This window comes from Patiria miniata, unplaced genomic scaffold (genome assembly GCF_015706575.1).
Source record: "Patiria miniata isolate m_02_andy unplaced genomic scaffold, ASM1570657v1 HiC_scaffold_9, whole genome shotgun sequence".
NCBI classification, from domain to species: Eukaryota; Metazoa; Echinodermata; class Asteroidea; order Valvatida; family Asterinidae; genus Patiria; species Patiria miniata.
This window is the reverse complement of record NW_024037076.1, coordinates 25,407,050-25,425,615: the sequence shown is the minus strand read 5'-3', so window position 1 is coordinate 25,425,615 and position 18,566 is coordinate 25,407,050. Positions and strand designations below refer to the sequence as shown.

At 41.3% G+C, this 18,566-nt stretch overlaps 1 protein-coding gene across 3 annotated transcripts; it reads right to left on the bottom strand.

Annotated features, from left to right (window-relative positions):
* Nucleotides 1–3,042: 3,042 nt before the first annotated feature.
* LOC119720121 lies at nucleotides 3,043–17,978 on the bottom strand. Of its 3 annotated transcripts, XM_038189673.1 has the most exons (11): nucleotides 17,774–17,978; nucleotides 10,677–10,756; nucleotides 9,857–9,951; nucleotides 8,951–9,096; nucleotides 8,122–8,227; nucleotides 7,750–7,822; nucleotides 6,939–7,148; nucleotides 6,665–6,822; nucleotides 5,905–6,019; nucleotides 4,719–4,874; nucleotides 3,043–4,653 (listed from the first exon to the last, which is right to left on the bottom strand). In XM_038189673.1, exons 2-10 carry the CDS (start codon nucleotides 10,702–10,704, stop codon nucleotides 4,759–4,761), a joined length of 1,047 nt encoding a protein of 348 aa, XP_038045601.1. In that variant the 5' UTR covers nucleotides 10,705–10,756; nucleotides 17,774–17,978; the 3' UTR covers nucleotides 3,043–4,653; nucleotides 4,719–4,758. The 3 variants fall into 3 exon arrangements, with proteins under 3 accessions (XP_038045601.1, XP_038045599.1, XP_038045600.1); XM_038189671.1 differs by having other exon boundaries at nucleotides 3,043–4,874; XM_038189672.1 differs by lacking the exon at nucleotides 17,774–17,978 and adding an exon at nucleotides 11,799–12,080 and having other exon boundaries at nucleotides 3,043–4,874.
* Between the last annotated feature and the right edge of the window lie 588 nt (nucleotides 17,979–18,566).

The following is an 18,566-nucleotide window of genomic DNA, read 5'->3' as shown; positions in this document are numbered from 1 at the left end:
TCCATAATTACCACTACTTTACTTGGTTTTCAAAAGATCGGTGATTTGTTTTTTTCCCGGTCCATGGTTTTATTAGGGTAACTGTACCATCTGTAAGAAACTTTGGGAATTCGAAGTTCATCACTGTTTTGTCAAGACTAAGACCTTTTTGTGGATAATGAACTTGAATTTGAGGTAGACTCGTTGATATGCCCCGCATCGAGGCAAAGGAACACAGGTTGACACATTGGCGAACATTCATTCGAAATGTTCACTGAAGTCATTTAGGTTTCGAGAGTAGCTATATAGTCAAGTGAATATAGATCCGATTTTTTACAAGATCGTGACTGCCTTGTCCAAAGCACCAATCTTCCTATTAAACACATTTTTATAGCCCGAGAAGATATTTAGAACGGTCGCACCGCTCTTTTTGGGAGGGTGACTAATTTGCATAAATTGTAAATAACTGCCGTACTGTAATATTGTATTTACATATTTTGATGCATGTAATTTTTATTTTTAAAGTATGTTTTAGGATTCTGGTTACATAGGCTCTGCATTACCTCACTCAAATAACATTTTATGCAGTACAATGTCGGGATGCCATTATGTTACGCGCATTTCAATATCATCAAGAACGTCTTTATGTTTTCTTTTGACAAGTTACCAAAGTTACAAATGAAACAAAGGGTACGAATATTCTGGATAAGGGACTTACAAAAAAAAAGAACCAAAAACCTGTTGTCAACATGAAACTCCTTCAATTTCCTCAAGAAATATAATCTTTGATTTGCTTTACCTGCCACAGACTTGCAGTTGTCAGTCCATGTACGTTTAGTATCAATCACAGTCCCCCAAGTACTTGTACTCAGACACTTGCTGAATAGGATGATCGTGAATATCCGGGTTCATTGACAGCTGCCGATCGACGGAAGTCAAAGGTCATTTCCGTTGTTTTGTTTACATTGAGGACTAGATCATGATGATCACACCATATGTACCAGCTAGTCTACACATTTCTGAACTGTGTTAAAATACTCGGATGGATCATCATGCAAAAAAAACCTTCTGATTACTGTGTGGTCTGCATATTTAATTATACTGCAGTTGGGGCTCAGATTATTAAAATCACTAGTAAAACAGAAATTACACAGCCAGATTCCCTATTAATTCACTTTACCCTCTGTGGCCTGTCAGTAAGAAAACCGTGCATAAGCAATGCAAGTGTGGTGTGACAATCAAAGTCAGCAATTTACTAGTTAAAATATGCGGAAGAATAGTGCTAAACGCACTCGAGAAGGCAATAAAAAGTGATCTAACAAGGGACCTGGGCACGTCTAAATGAGTACAAAGTTTTTGGAGATACGAAGTGACTATACACCTCTATTCTTTTGATATGCAAATTGAGATGAATCAAAGTGACCAACTTGACTGCTTTGACATTTTGATAAAATCCTCTCAAAACATTTCATAACGTGAGAGGTCAGTACCACTGGTTAATAAGTACAGTTGGATTCTTGATTTTTGGCACAGGAATAATAATTGATTTGAAACACTTTGAGGGATAAAACCACCGCGACTGTTTAAAACTAGTTTATAAATTCGAGTAAAAATGGGGGGGGGCAAGTTGTTGGCATACCGTCAGGGCCATAGGCTTTATTTACTTTGGTCCTCGCAAATATCTGACGAACATTGTGGACATCCACAACAAGACTGATATGTCATCAGAGTCCTTTGCCATACATTGCAGGGATTGCACAGTACAGTCATTATCAGATAAAAATTCACGTGTATTAAATCTACATGTGTACATGTATATCAATCTCCCCACAGTGGCGGGGAGAAATCGCATTGGCCAAACTGTATACTCACCGATCGAAACGGGCGGAAAAAACTTGCTGCGACGCTGATCAACCCCGAGTGCAATGTGGGCCTTGCGCAAACCAAACTTTCTCTTTTATGAGGCTGTAAACACGGTCGAATCCGGGAGGGAAGACAATAAATCGCCGGATGAGGAATTTACTAGGGACGCTTATAATAACACTTTTCCTAGAACTCTGCACAGGGTTAAACAAATAGGTGCAAAAATAGCAATAGCAAAAACTTCACGAGGTGAAGCCGAGTGAAATGGAAAACTCTATAGACTTTACCGAGCGATAAGGCCAAAAAAAAAAGTCTCCGGTTTCTGGTATGGAGCTTACCCAAAAAGTGGTGCGGCGACGCGGCTTTTTTTTTTTTTTTACCTGATTTTTTTTGCTTCAAATGTCGGCTGATGACTGCAAATGGTGCCCGACTAAACTTAGTGCAAATATATGGTCCAGAGTCCAGAGAGGCCACATAAAGCTTATTCTCGACCATAACCCAATCTAAAAACACGTTAAAATTGTGCAGCAGCAGGATTCCAGTCAAACCAGTGAGTTTGGCGGTTTTGAGACATCATCTTTCATTGAAAAAAAAACTTTTTCATTTTGCCGACGCGCATGGCTACGGCGACGCGCGCGCATACCAGAAACCGGAGACTTTTTTTTTTGGCCTAATATTCCTCCAATTTCACAGTTTAAAGATACTCAGTATTTGTTAGATATATCAAAAAGACCTCAATTTTGCTTTAAAAAAAGAGTTATGCGGGGGAGGGGAGGGGGAACACCCAAAACCCTTAGCGACACCCAGGTGTATTCAGTTGGTGACCGAGTCTCTAAATGTGTCTCACATTATCATGGGCGTCGCCAGGATTTTTTCTAGAGGGGGCAAAATTTATTTTTCCCAAAAAAGTGCATATATTTCTCAACATATTCTCAATTTATCAGTTTTAGAGGGGGGGCAGAGACATTTTGCCCCCCCCATTAATTGTACACCACTTTGACTTCGTGCCTCTTTTTCTTTTCTTTTTCTCTCTTTTTTTTTTCTTTTCTACTTCTTTTTTTTGTGTTGCTTTTCGGGGGGGGGGGGGGCAAGTGCCCCCCGAGCCCCCCCCCCCCTCGCGACGCCCATGCACATTATGGGGGGGGTATTAACACCCCTATTTGCTACGCCCAAAATAAATAGAAAAGCAAAACCAATACGTTTTTATGTTCATTACCCCCTTGAAGAAATTTAATAAGAAAAACAATTACAAGTAGCAATATTAAACATGAATGATTAAAAATATAACTGAAGTTGAAGACAGTATATATATAGCCTACAGAATATACTCAAAAATATATAAAACTACAGATGTTTTACAGATCAAATTAAGTCAAATTTGACTAAATGCATCTATTCCGGCTGGACCTGAAGACGTGATAATGTTTGCAGATAAGAGGATTGAAAAAAAAAACTTTGTCAATAAATTCACAGAAAATTATGTTACGGCTCAGGATATGTAAACATAAAGATTTTTCGAGAAAAAAAAACCCTGCTTTATACTCCACGGCGGTTTGTGTGGTTCGCTATGGCGTGCTGCGTTAAATAGCTGGTCTGAATTCTGTGGGTGCCAGGTTCGAAACTTGGAGAGAATTTTGCATTTTCATCCCCACCCCCCAAAAAAGTGAATTTTCTTTCCTAAATTGTGTTTAATCAAGTCCCGACGATCGATAAATTAAATTGTACTCTTATGTTCTAATTCATGGTTCCAGAGTTAAGCCCCGAGAACCGTTTCGTTACCAACTGACGCAGCGCATACATTGGGCAAGTTCGCGTGTAAGAACTATAATTGTTAACCATAGTTCGACTAAGTTAGCCCTAACTCTGTCTAGTCGACGATGGTTGGACTACGGTAGTCGACGATTTGGAACCAGCCTACTGCCGGGCCCGCTGGTCGCATCGCTGGTCATCAATAGCCTCGTTTCGTGCGTTAAGGTGCCATGTCGAAATGAACGTAGCGAGTTGAACTACCCGCTGGTGGGCCTAGGAGATATCTTCCGGTTCGTTCAACAGGTCAAAGAACGTTAACGATCCAAACGTATTCGTGACCGCCATAATGTTGACAATGGTTCACCGTCGTTCGTACTTTAATGTTACAGCGCATGCGCACTGTTTGACACCCACCAACCACTGGTTGACTAACTGTTGTTGCGCGAACTTGCCCTTGGTGGCAGAAAAATGTAATTGCATCCCAGCCGGTAGTGCCAATGAATGGCTAATTCGGCCCCACGCATTTTGTAGATGCCACTTGCATGAAAATAATCCCGGCCATAGGCATTCTGTATCGATTGAATGGATTCTGTGCGGTTTTTTTGCCATCTTTACGATGGCTTGCCTTGTCCTTAAAAAAACACACGGCCACAAAAATTGTAATCACTTTTACTGAGTAAAAAGCAGTATTAATTCTTATAAAATTGCAATTACATGCCAGATAGAAAATGATTACACAACTATAGAGCGCGATATTTACAAGCACGACCTCAATAAGCCTACTAATGACGTCACACTTTATTTACGTGTGCGCTTTTCTATGGGGCTACGAAACCGTCGTCCCCACCTTGCTCCCGCGTAAACACGTGTAAACAAAGTGTGACGTCATCAGTACATAGGCTTATTAAAGACGCTTCACTTGATTACATTTTGATGAGGACTGATTCGGCTACAACCGATTCAGTTGGACGCCATAACGGCGCTCTAAAACCAGCGGTATCGCTTATGGTTCAAAATTCACAAAACATACCGCCATGACTATTGGATATTTTTAACCAGTCGGTGAAGTGTTGACCCCCTGGTCACCAATCCAAATTCATCCAATGAGAGCTCGAAGAAATTAGCCGATACCAACACCTACAGACAATGGGCGGCGAGTATTACGATCTAACAATCGTTGTCACTGGAACTGCTGTTGCTATTAGCTCGTGCCATCACGAAATATTGTGGTTGAGTTGATAGAGTAGCATCATTACTCGAAGTACTCTTTGCCAAGTACCAACCTAAAAGAGAGAGGGGAAACTATGTGAAGATGTAAACAAAAAGTAAAATCCCTCGGAAGTAATTTAGGAAAGGCCTAGCCGATCAAAGGTGGTGAACTAAACAGGGTGGTGGAAAAGAAAAGTGTGCATATCGCAAAAGGGACTGGTCTACGAAAACTAGACCATTTAATATCATGTTGCGGCCATTTGGATTTTTTCCATTCAAATCAACATATAATCGAAGCGAGGCTGGAAGGAAAAATAGTCTGGTTCCTTTTCGCACAAAAACTATTATCATTCAGTACTGTTATTAGATACAGGGAACATGCTTGAAATGGAGACAGCATGATAACGGTTTATTGTCTACAATTTACCAGTGCTAGGGAGCGACCACTTAGCAATGTACCAATCACCAATACACTATACTGTGTTTTAATAATGGCAAAATATCAAACCCTATACCACATGGTCATGAAATACATGTACAATAGCGGAATGTTTACTCAGTTGATTAAATGCAATCGTCACTCAGTTGGGAGAGGCCTAGTCTGAACACAGATTCAACAATGGCGGATCTTTTAACCCTCGGAGCAGAGTGACCAAAAAATCACACCGTAAAACCACATGGAGAATTTTATCACCACACTGTTTCTTGGTCAATAACCCCCTCGTGCAAAAGTTATAGGCAGGTCACATGGCCTTTGTGTGGGCCATGGTTGTTTACGACCTGTCTGAGCTCTGGGCGGCACGAGGAGTTGACACAGAGAAATCGGCGGCACAAAGGGGTTTGCCACTAAGATCTCCAATTACTGCACAAAGGCATTAGGCGCCTCTTGGTGCGGCTGTCTTTCAACACTCCTTACTCGGCAGTGGTTAGGGTCTGGCCAATGGGAGTCTACAGGCTTGTTGTGTATAACGGGGATGAGGATTACATATAATCTTGGCCTTATTGGCCCATTAAAAAAAGTTATGACCATATTTGGAAAAGGTGGAGAATTTTATCACCACGTGGCCACACCGAGGGTTAAAAGGAGGCGAGTACATAATATACCTGTTTGCTCGATGCTCTGAAGAGAATTTTCACCGGTACCAGAAACGTTCATCTTTAGGTACCAGAAACGAGGGTCTAACGGAACGTCGTTTCCCAACAAAGAATCTGGGAAATCCTACACAAAGACACAGGGTTAAAAGTATGATTATGACGTATATGATATACCTGAGATGACCAAGGAAAGAGCGCAACCCTCACAGGGACAAAACAAATATGATACCAAAAGACGGCATTAGTCACAAGAAATTTGAAAACAGAGCCCGTAAATTGCCATGGATAAAAAGAAGCCTAATTATTAAAATGTCAAAAACTGAAAACCGAAACAAAATATGGTTTAACACGTGGGGTTCTACTTCGTGGTGTCGGTGACCATGATTGTGCTCGCTGATGCCCACTCGTCTTAAAACTATTACGGAGTATAATAAACATTGCCGTGGAAGTTTGCAGGGACTACATTGGAGTATTTACCCCCTCCCCCTTATTATGTATTGTAACGAGTGCCCTTATTGTGTGCACAAGTGACCTTTTTACGAGCGCCCTTTTTAAGGAGTGCCCTTTTATTAACCTTTCGACTTGCGCGAACTTCGACAACATTGTCGCTATCAAAAGCGCCATCTATTGTCCGATAGTGTCCATGCTCGTCCGCCTTGCACGGCTCCCATAAGAGGGACTTTTTCTCGTCTATTCCTCCCCCTCCACGTCGCCCCACCCCACTCCCAATAAAAATGACCTAGCAGCTGCGCAACTGAAGTAGGCTTACCATCGCATCTAACGTGGGATCGGCACCAGATTGTACAACTTCAGCCGCTGGCGTGGTAGAGGCGGTCACTGGTTGCTCGAATTCTTGCAGAGAGTACGCGACCACAAGGCCGTCATCTGGTGGTCCTGGACCGACGTAGATATAGAAGTAGAACAAACCTGTCACAGAAAAAAAAATGATTCTGAATGGTGCATGAAAAGTGGCTGTTGCAGCTGGTCTCATAATCGCTGGTTTTGTTCACGGTGCTGCCGCTGCTGATGCTGGATCTACTTACTTGTTCTATTGTTGTATGTCGACGAGAACTCCACTTTTCCGTCGTCAATGCTCAGATAAAGTGCTGGGTTTCCCCTGAGATATATATTGTAGGCAGGGGAGGGTACTCCAAGCCAGCTATACCCGGTCTCCAGTGGACCAGGATTTATCCATGGCATGACATCTTCAGCCGTCTGAGTCAAGTACAGAATACGCACCTCCGGCTGGTTTTCTTTGGTACACACAACACAAGCAAATCATGGGGAAAAACTCAGATAACTGGCCAAAGAAAACAAAAATCGGCTAAAGAAGAACATCAATCCCTTTTATCAAGCCTTGTTTATAAACAAGGGTGTATAGTCATTAAAGAAATAAAAGAAGTTTTTGAGGCTGAATGCCAATGAAAGGACGCTCCTGAGCGACGTTCATCATGACAATTGTGCTATCATAATAACACACAACTATGTATATCACATAATATGTGATCCACAGTGCATTGTACTGGACTTGGCGCGTTATGATTCTTTCGGATTTTCGTATATTTACCGGGTGTTGGCCCCAGTCTGATCACTATATATCTGGGGGTATAAACGGAGCCTACTCAATAGGTTCCCCGACGCATCGGCAGTTTTTAATTGTATTTCAGATTTAGCATGGAGGTCCAATTCGTTTGTGAGACCAAAGTTTGTTAAATTAAACTATTTTAGACGCTAATTAAAAGGACTAAAATGCAATCGGTTTGTTACTATTTCGATTTAAAGACAATTTTCAAGATAGCTATGATTTTTAATTCGTGCCTGAATTCAGGAAACCGAATTATAATAGGGTTTTACCATTTTCCACGACAACTTCGAAGTAAGTCCACACGAACTCGTGATTATCTTCATCTAACTGGCGCTTAACGGTCTGTAAGAACAATAACCAGAACGTTGCTGCATGAGAGATAGCCTTGGTCGTTGTTTTTCGTCCCGTTTGGGCAATCAATCGGAGGCATATCCTCGCGCGCTATGCAGTGCATATAAAAATACAGCGCGAACAACGATCTAATGCGGCCACTATTTTAATTCGATGTTAGACAAAGCATTACGTGACTTGATGGCTCTGCTGGAATAAACAGACAATAACTTTAAGTCTACGTATACGTGTGCGGAAGTTAATCCAAGAAATAATCACCCTTTATAACGGTAGAATCTGTCAGGACTCACCAAAAGCAGCTTGGGCTTCACTTTTTCACGGAGAAGGTCCAGGAGATATTGGACTTGGTACCCCTCGATGTTTGTGCCGTTGATGTCCACGAGAACGTCGCCATCGCTAGTATGTAAAAAAAAAAACTGCTTCATATTGGCGTTCAGCTGTTCGGGCGTGGACCATTATACAAGTACAGTGTAGTCGACTTTTGGATGTTCGTGAGGTAACTCACGCATGCGCACTAATAGCAACTATAGTAAATAGCAACGATGGTCAAAAATGTCATCACAAAACGTCTTTATCCCCTGCTGTGCATGATGATGCGCGTGATTATTTAGCCTATTTGAAGTATGGCAGATTGGGCAATTTGTCTTTTGAATAACCAAAGGAAATAAAGCCCTAGGCCTATTTAGATCCGTCTCGCATGACGTCACTTCCTACAGATTGTCACGCGCATCGGTATTTTGCGCGCTAAATGTTCGTGACGCGCGCGTATCTCAAAGAAACGTCGAGCAACACGTGCGCGTGCTTGCTAAACATTTTTGCCCACCGCGCGCACGAGCGCATGCGCATGCACCTGAGGCGTTGAATACGCAGTATTATGTTTGTACAAAGATTGCGTCCTTTGAAAGGGGTCTATATGCATTGATCCACTGATCTCTATAGTCTTTATATAGAGATCAGTGCATTGATCTGTAGGCTTTACGTGGTAACCAGCGATGGTGCTTTACCCTGTTGTACCTTCGACTCGGGTCATTGTCAGCGTCCAGACTCCAAACCGGTCTTAAACATCTTGTTTAAAACCGGCCAAACATTTTTTCCCCCTTATTTATAGTTGTTACGTACTAAATTCCTGCGTTGCGAGCCAGGCTATTTTCCACCGTCTCTGACAGTACGAATTTCCCATCGATGTCATCAAGTCGCACCCCGAAGTCCACCGCTTCACCTGGCTTATGTGGGTACGGAAGGTACACTTCTCCGCCGACGACTCCCTAAAATAATTGTAAACCTCAAATTGTTTCACATTAATTGATTTGCAATAAAACAAATATAGAAATACAAATATAGAAACGGCAGCCCCCTCTCTGCTGTCTTATATTGAGGGGATAAATAGAAAGAAAACATCCTTAATTCATACCATGGCTTAGCACAGACAAACTCGTTTTCAATGCTAATCTGAATTTCGTTCATAAAGGCCATTTATTTTGATCGCTGTAGCGGCGTCATTTTTCGTTGACAAACGGCAGAAATACCCTCGGAGGCGCAGATCCAAGGGGGTGGTTTAGGGGTCCAAGCCTCCCCTAGCTTTGTCAAAAAGTTGTTGTTTTTTTTCATAGAAATTGATAAAAGAAAATAATGTTACCCCCCCCCATGCTCTGACATCCATAAACAATCATACTGTATTAATATAGGCCTGTGCCCAAAATACAGACAGAGCCTGTTAAGGAGGTCTTTGTACTGTCCTGTAAAAAGAGTGTTAGTAATCGTCGGATTTAAACAACGCCCCATTAAAACTATGGTACGAGCCCCCCCCCCCCTTCCCCTCCCACCCCACCCCCACCCAACACCTATTTATTTACGGAGCCAAGTGTCCGCACTAACGAAAGCTGTCTACATGTCAGCATTGATTTGCTGTGAACCCCCCCCCCCCCTGCAAGAAATCCTGGATCCGCCCCTGAATACCACTTTATTGAAACATTTGATCCAATAATTCAATTTAAAACAAATTCGTGGGGGGGGACTTAAACTTACCAACTTCTTCCCATGACCACTGGGCTTATCAGTGCCGTCTTCTGTCTTTGATGCTGCGCCTATGTCCGTCAACTCGGCCGCGCCTCCTTGCGTATCTGCAACCGAGAGAAACCTACTTTGTGGTCTAGGTACAGCTATTTTTTTTTTCTGTAGCCAAGTTTGGTCAATGACCACAATGCGCACGCGTCAGATGTAAATAATAGAATGGTTTCCACATAGACTTTACATCTCTTCAAAATATTTTCAGGACCATTAATCAGAAGAAAAAAAGAAGGACTTTTTGAAAGTTGATTATTATTTTTTTTTTTTAATGAAAAATAATCTCATGTGGGTGGAAAACACGGTGAATTCATATGGATTCAAATCTGCGGCATTCAGTATAAACTCCCCCCCCCCCCAAAAAAACCACCCAGCATTAACCACAAGGCTATATGGTGATGCTTTGAAATTCGTTGGAAATCTAAACATTTTCGGGTCATGTCAAGCGTCATATTTATCAAATAAATACTTCAATCTCGTGCTATACGTGTCCGTATTTTGTAAGTGACTGCACTCTGGTTCCCGAAGCAAACAATCCTGCCTTTATGTACTTGTGTAAAAGCATTTCTCGAAAACTAACAAAAAAAGCCAAACTTCGGATTTCGTAAGCTGGAAAAATGATGAAAAATTCCCCAAAATATGATTAAATTCAAATCAGTCTGATCGTCCGTGAGACAACCAGTGCACCTCTTAAGCGATATGATACTTGACTATACTTGAAATACCTCGTTCGATTTTTAATAATTGAAGGGAAAAAAATTGATATTGGCGGCTTTCATACCTTGCCGTTTCCCAAAACAGGATCCCATGTCGCACCGTCAGTCGTTCACGGTTGTCCTCTATGCAGTCCCCTTTCCCTGCCTAAAAATGGTAACAAGAAATAAATCTACGGTCGCGTTTCGTTGTTTTTTTTTGCCAAAATATACGCTTGTATACCCTACGCCACTCGACGGGTTTGTCGCGAACACTGTGTGACAAAAAGGACCGAGCTCAGATGGAATGTCAGCCTATTGTCCCGCGGTGAATGGCTTTTTGTGCTTTTCCTGGACCGCTCATAAATCATTGAATATTGGTGCCAGTATAATAGTCAACTTACAATGCATTGCAAGTTCGTGCAGGAGCTGCACACGCGAACGGGGATAACATCTGCAGTAGGTATTAAATGTGTAATTTTTTGGAGTAAAATAAACAGAACTAATTGTCCAGTGGAACGTCGCTATACCGAACACCGCTATACCGAACATCCGGCTATATACCGAGCAAACATCGTCTTTGGCTCCCGATTTTTGTGCACAAAACGTACTGAATATCGTTGTTGAAAAATATAAACAGAAAGTGGCAAGTGGCTATTATTCCCCCAAGGGATAGAAGGGGAAAGCCACCTATTGCCGTAGGTATAGTAAGCTCAAAAATTGTGTAATTACATAATTCAATTGTCAGCATGATTTCAAAGTCGTCTTTCAGTAACTACATGTACATGTACATGTACCAAGGCATGCAGGGTGAAATTCTGAAGGGTGCCATTTATTGAAAACTGAGTACCGGAGCACCGCCAACTTAAAATCGCTATACCGAACGATCGCTATTACGAACAATTTGTGTGGATCCCGCGGTGTTCGTTATAGCGGCGTTCCACTGGTATCTTCCTGGGCTATAAGAATCTATCTGCCAAGCAAGATCAGTGCTTTGGACCAGTCGGTCACGATCTTGTCCAAAATTGGATCTATATAATCCGCTTTACTATAATGTGCTACTCTTGGAACCTAAACGATTACTTCAGTGAACATTTGGAATAAAATGTCCGCCCCAAAAAATGTCATTATGTGTTCCTTTGTCTCTGCGAAGCATTCCACTAGTTATTCCACAAATCGGAGAGAAATAGCATTGGCAGAACAGTACTTACCGATCGATACGGGCGGGAAAACTTGCTGGAGTGGTACGGCTGACTATACCCCGAGTGCAAATGTGGGCCCTGCGCACTGAAGCTACAAAATACTACTCAGTAGTAATTCTGTAGTATGCATTCTCTTCGTACAAGTGTGCACAACCCATATAGTATTCATTGGTATTTGGGTTAGGGTTAAACATGGTCGAATCCGGGAGAGGAAGACAATAAATCGCGGGAGGGGGAATTTCGGTACGCTTAAATATAACTTTTCATAGAATTCTGCACAGGGTAAATTTTAAAAAAAATGGTGCAAAAATAGTAACATTCACCACTAAACCGGAACCAAATTGAATAGGATTGGGAAGCTTTTCTTGATAGCAAATTCACAGAAAATTTATTTAGGTTCTGTAATTATGTACAAACACGACTGGGGTGATTCCCTTGGCCACAAAGGCTTGGGGATAGTCGGTCTCCTTGCTCAAGTTTTCCACACTGTCCAACTGTGAGACTCTGAGAAACCAGACATTGATACAAAAACATAACTGAATTTGGAGACAGTAGGCCTACTGTATCTATACAGAATATATGAAAATGCACAAAACTATTTGGCAGGTGAAATTATAAATGCAATTTGACATAGTGCATCTACTTTTGCTGTCAAAATGTCATGTTTGTACATTATAAGAGCCTTCAAAGACTGTTAACCCAATTTCAATCCACTGATCTTGTGGATCATTTGCACACTTTTAAATTAAACTTAGTCTTGGCCCAAGACGTCAGTGATCAAGAGCGAAAGTTGCATTGTTGTGTAGCGCCCTTGCAAAGCGTGTTTTTGTTAATTTCTCTCACAAACGACTTGGTCATTTCGTAGCAATGGGGCGGGGCCGTTTTATGTAGACAGTCTGTGCTGGGGGGGGGGGGCTTTAGCCCCCTAATATTTTGTCTAGTCCCCCCCCCCCCAAATGAATTCCGTAAAAAAACAAATTGCATTAGCAAAAAGAAGGATTGTGATGTACATGCGAACGGTCTCCCTAAAAAAAATAGTCGTGACAAGGATGCTTTAGACTGTCATTCCCTAACAATCCAGTAAGATATTTCGTGATAATTAGATCATTTCGTTTATTGATGTTTCATAAATGTTGTATCTTCCCTTTAACGTTAAAGGGGCAGTCGCTACAGTGTAAAAAAAAATTAGTAAAAGCAGATGTAATTTTTTTCAGTTATGGCTTACAATATGGAAGTCCAGTGGATATGCGAGTATTTTTTTGGGTGTACTGACAATATGACAGGGAACGGTTCAGCCTCGGCGGAGGTTGGCGCTCTCTGAGTGCTTCTAGTTTCAGGATACTTTCCTGGGTTTTCCTTCTGTCAGCTACTTGTTTGTTCCGCAGGCTTGCGACTGAGCTACAGTGTCATGATCGCTTTTGGGAAATCTGATCAGCGCAGTCCACTCTATTTCTCCACAATTACCACTACTTTACTTGGTTTTCAAAAGATCGGTGATTTGTTTTTTCCCGATCCATGGTTCTATTAGGGTAACTGTACCAACTGTAAGAAACTTTGGGAATTCGAAGTTCATCACTGTTTTGTCAAGACTAAGACCTTTTTGTGGATAAGGAACTTGAATTTGAGGCGGACTCGTTGATATGCCCCGCATCGAGGCAAAGGAACACAAGTTGACACATTGGCGAACATTCATTCGAAATGTTCACTGAAGTCATTTAGGTTTCGAGAGTAGCTATATAGTCAAGTGAATATAGATCCAATTTTTGACAAGATCGTGACTGCCTGGTCCAAAGCACCAATCTTACTTGGCAGATTTTTATAGCCCGAGAAGATATTTAGAAACGGTCGCACCGATCTTTTGGGGAGGGTGACTTATTTGCATAAATCGTAAATAGCTGCCGTACTGTAATATTGTATTTACATATTTTGGTGCATGTAATTTTTATTTTTAAAGTATGTTTTAGGATTCTGGTTACATAGGCTCTGCATGCATTACCTCACTCAAATGACATTTTATGCAGTACAACGTCGGGATGCCATTATGTTACGCGCATTTCAATATCATCAAGAAGGTTTTATGTTTTCTTGTCAGGTTACCAAAGTAACAAAATCAAAAGGTAATTAAGAATACTATGGATAAGGTTTTCAAGCGTAAAAAGGACTAAGCTCAGATATGCTCAGATGAAAGGAACGCAAACCTATATTGTCCTGCGGTGAATGGTGTTTGTGCTTCCATTTTTCTGGACCACTCAAATCATTGAATATCAGTCCCAATACTAGTCAACATACAATGTATTGCAAGGTCGTTCAGGCGCGCATGTGCAGACACATGAACGTCTGATAACCTCTGCAGTAGGTCACGCACATCAGTTAAAGGTAGAGTCCATCATTTGTAATTTGTGCATTTTGTTCGTTTGAAGCAATAAAAGAGTTCAAAATCTAATGAAGGATACTGAGCAACTAACCTGATGAAGTTTCAGCTAAGCTTCAGCTGTACATTCTGAGAAAAACAGCATTCTAAGATCTCAATTTCAAATCAAAAGTTGCTGAATCATGTTTTTGAATTGTTTTGAATTGCAACTATACGCGACGTCGCGCACTGATCCGACGAATTATAACAACAGCGCGCGCGTGTGCGTCGTTCGAATACTTGTGCGCGCTGCGCTGAATAACAAAACGAACTACTAATTTAAATTTTCCTACGGTGCTTCTTAAGAATCACCGTTGGAAATGCCTTCTTTCGTTGATTACTTCAAAATGACAGCTTCCCAGGAAGAATAATTTCACAGGGAGTTTAGTCTCCTTACTATCTTTCAACCAAGTTAGTTTTTCAACAATAATTACGCCAGTTACTTTTCGGATGGCTGCAAATGATGGACTCTACCTTTAAAGGGAATGCACAGCATTTGCTTTTGCTGCAATTTTCAGAAATAAATGGATTTGCAGGAGTATGTTATAGCAAATATTGTTACATTGACTTGTTTCACGTTTTGGGTTCGTAGATGCTGGAAAAACCAACAAAACCAATCATATTAAGTTCTTGTAGTCTGGTTCCCTGACCCCACTTAAGATGAAACCATTGATCTCCATATGAAACAGAGCAATTTATATACGCTTTACTAGGAATTGCAAGATCAGAGAATCAGCCAGCCTAGCAGGCTTGTAGTCTTCACAGGTGTGTAATCAATTGCAAAGAAAATGCAGACGAACTAAATATAAACCATTAGGAGCACTTGTTTGGAAAAAAGAAGCCAGTTTTCTCCAACGCTGTTCGGCCGACCAGCGTTGGAAAAATACAGCTTTTCTTGAAAATGCCAGCACACCAGGAGCCACAACTTTACATGATGCTTTAGACTGTCATTCCCTAACAATCCAGTAAGATATTTCGTGATAATTAGATCATTTCGTTTATTGATGTTTCATAAATGTTGTATCTTCCCTTTAACGTTAAAGGGGCAGTCGCTACAGTGTAAAAAAAAAATTAGTAAAAGCAGATGTAATTTTTTCAGTTATGGCTTACAATATGGAAGTCCAGTGGATATGCGAGTATTTCTTTTGGGTGTACTGACAATATGGCAGGGAACGTTCAGCCTCGGCGGAGGTTGGCGCTCTCTGAGTGCTTTCTAGTCTCAGGATACTTTCCTGGGTTTTCCTTCAACATTTGTTTTCTTTTTTTGTTGTCTGTCAGCTACTTGTTTGTTCCGCAGGCTTGCGACTCAGCTACAGTGTCATGATCGCTTTTGGGAAATCTGATCAGCGCAGTCCACTCTATTTCTCCACAATTACCACTACTTTACTTGGTTTTCAAAAGATCGGTGATTTGTTTTTTCCCGATCCATGGTTCTATTAGGGTAACTGTACCAACTGTAAGAAACTTTGGGAATTCGAAGTTCATCACTGTTTTGTCAAGACTAAGACCTTTTTGTGGATAAGGAACTTGAATTTGAGGCGGACTCGTTGATATGCCCCGCATCGAGGCAAAGGAACACAAGTTGACACATTGGCGAACATTCATTCAAAATGTTCACTGAAGTCGTTTAGGTTTTGAGAGTAGCTATACAGTCAAGTGAATATAGATCCAATTTTTGACAAGATCGTGACTGCCTGGTCCAAAGCACCAATCTTGCTTGGCAGATTTTTATAGCCCGAGAAGATATTTAGAAACGGTCGCACCGATCTTTTGGGGAGGGTGACTAATTTGCATAAATCGTAAATAGCTGCCGTACTGTAATATTGTATTTACATATTTTGGTGCATGCAATTTTTATTTTTAAAGTATGTTTTAGGATTCTGGTTACATAGGCTCTGCATGCATTACCTCACTCAAATAACATTTTATGCAGTACAACGTCGGGATGCCATTATGTTACGCGCATTTCAATATCATCAAGAAGGTCTTTATGTTTTCTTTTGACAAGTTACCAAAGTTACAAATGAAACAAAAGGTAAGAATACTATGGATAAGGGACTTACAAAAAAAAGAACCACAAACCTGTTGTCAACATGAAATTCCTTCAATTTCCTCAAGAAATATAATCTTTGATTTGCTTTACCTGCCACAGACTTGCAGTTGTCAGTCCGTGTAAGTTTATTATCAATCACAGTCCCCCAAGTACTTGTACTCAGACACTTGCTGATAGGATGATCGTGAATATCCGGGTTCATTGACAGCTGCCGATCGACGGAAGTCAAAGGTCATTTCCGTTGTTTTGTTTACATTGAGGACTAGATCATGATGATCACACCATATGTACCAGCTAGTCTACACATTTCCGAACTGTGTTAAAATACTCGGATGGATCATCATGCAAAAAAACTACTGATGACTGTGTGGTCTGCATATTTAATTATACTGCAGTTGGGGCTCAGATTATTAAAATCACTAGTATAACAGAAATCACACAGCCAGATTCCCTATTAATTCACTTTACCCTCTGTGGCCTGTCAGTAAGAAAACCGTGCATAAGGCCAAAAAAGTCTCCGGTTTCTGGTAGGGAGCTTGCCCAAGAAGTGGTGCGGCGACGCGGCTTTTTTTTCTTTTTTTTTACCTGATTTGCTTCAAATGTCGGCTGATGACTGCAAATGGTGCCCGACTAAACTTAGTGCAAAATATATGGGAGCCCAGAGAGGCCACATAAAGCTTATACTCGATCGTAACCCCATCTAAAAACACGTTAAAATTGTGCAGCAGCAGGATTCCAGTCAAACCAGTGAGTTTGGCGGTTTTGAAACATCATCTTTCATTGAAAAAAAAAAACGTTTTTATTTTGCCGACGCGCATGGCTACGGCGACGCGCGCAAACCAGAAACCGGAGACTTCTTTTGTGGCCTAATCAATGCAAGTGTGGTGTGACATTCAAATTCAGCAATTTACTAGTTAAAATATGTGGAACAATAGTGCTAAACGCACTCGAGAAGGCAATAAAAAGTGATCTAACAAAGGACCTGGGCACGTCTAAATGAGTACAAAGTTTTTGGAGATACGAAGCGGCTACACCTCTATTCTTTTGATATGCAAATTGAGATGAATCAAAGTGACCAACTTGACTGCTTAGACATTTTGATAAAATCCTCTCAAAACATTTCATAACGTGAGAGGTCAGTACCACTGGTCAATAAGTGCGGTTGGATTCTTGATTTTTGGCACAGGAATAATAATTGATTTCAAACACTTTGAGGGATAAAACCACCGCGACTGTTTAAAACTAGTTTATAAATTCGAGTAAAAATGGGGGGGGGGGCAAGTTGTTGGCATACCGTCAGGGCCATAGGCTTTATTTACTTTGGTCCTTGCAAATATCTGACGAACATCTTGGACATCCACAACAAGACTGATATGTCATCAGAGTCCTTTGCCATACATTGCAGGGATTGCACAGTACAGTCATTATCAGATAAAAATTCACGTGTATTAAATCTACATGTGTATATCAATCTCCCCACAGTGGCGGGGAGAAATCGCATTGGCCAAACTGTATACTTACCGATCCAACCGGGCGGAAAAAACTTGCTGCGACGCTGATCAACCCCGAGTGCAATGTGGGCCTTGCGCAAACCAAGCTTTCTCTTTTATGAGGCTGTAAACACGGTCGAATCCGGGAGGGCAGACAATAAATCGCCGGATGAGGAATTTAGGGACGCTTTAAATAACACTTTTCCTAGAACTCTGCACCGGGTTAAACACAATAGGTGCAAAAATAGCAATAGCAAAAACTTCACGAGGTGAAGCCGAGTGAAATGGAAAACTCTATAGACTTTACCGAGCGATAATATTCCTCCCATTTCACAGTTTAAAGATACTCAGTATTTGTTAGATATATCAAAAAGACCTCAATTTGCTTAAAAAAAAGAGTTATGCGGGGGAGGGGAGGGGAACACCCAAAACCCTTAGCGACACCCAGGTGTATTCAGTTGGTGACCGAGTCTCTAAATGTGTCTCACATTATCATGGGCGTCGCCAGGATTTTTTCTAGAGGGGGCAACATTTATTTTTCCCAAAAAAGTGCATATACTTCTCAACATATTCTCAATTTATCAGTTTTAGAGGGGGGGGGGGCAGAGACATTTTGCCCCCCCCCCCCACCCATTAATTTTACACCACTTTGACTTCGTGCCTCTTTTTCTTTTCTTTTTCTCTCTTTTTTTTTCTTCTTTTCTTCTTTTTTTTTTTTTTTTTGCTTTTCGGGTGGAGGGGGGCAAGTGCCCCCCTGAGCCCCCCCCCTAGCGACGCCCATGCACATTAGGGGGGGGGGGGGCGGTATTAACACCCCTATTTGC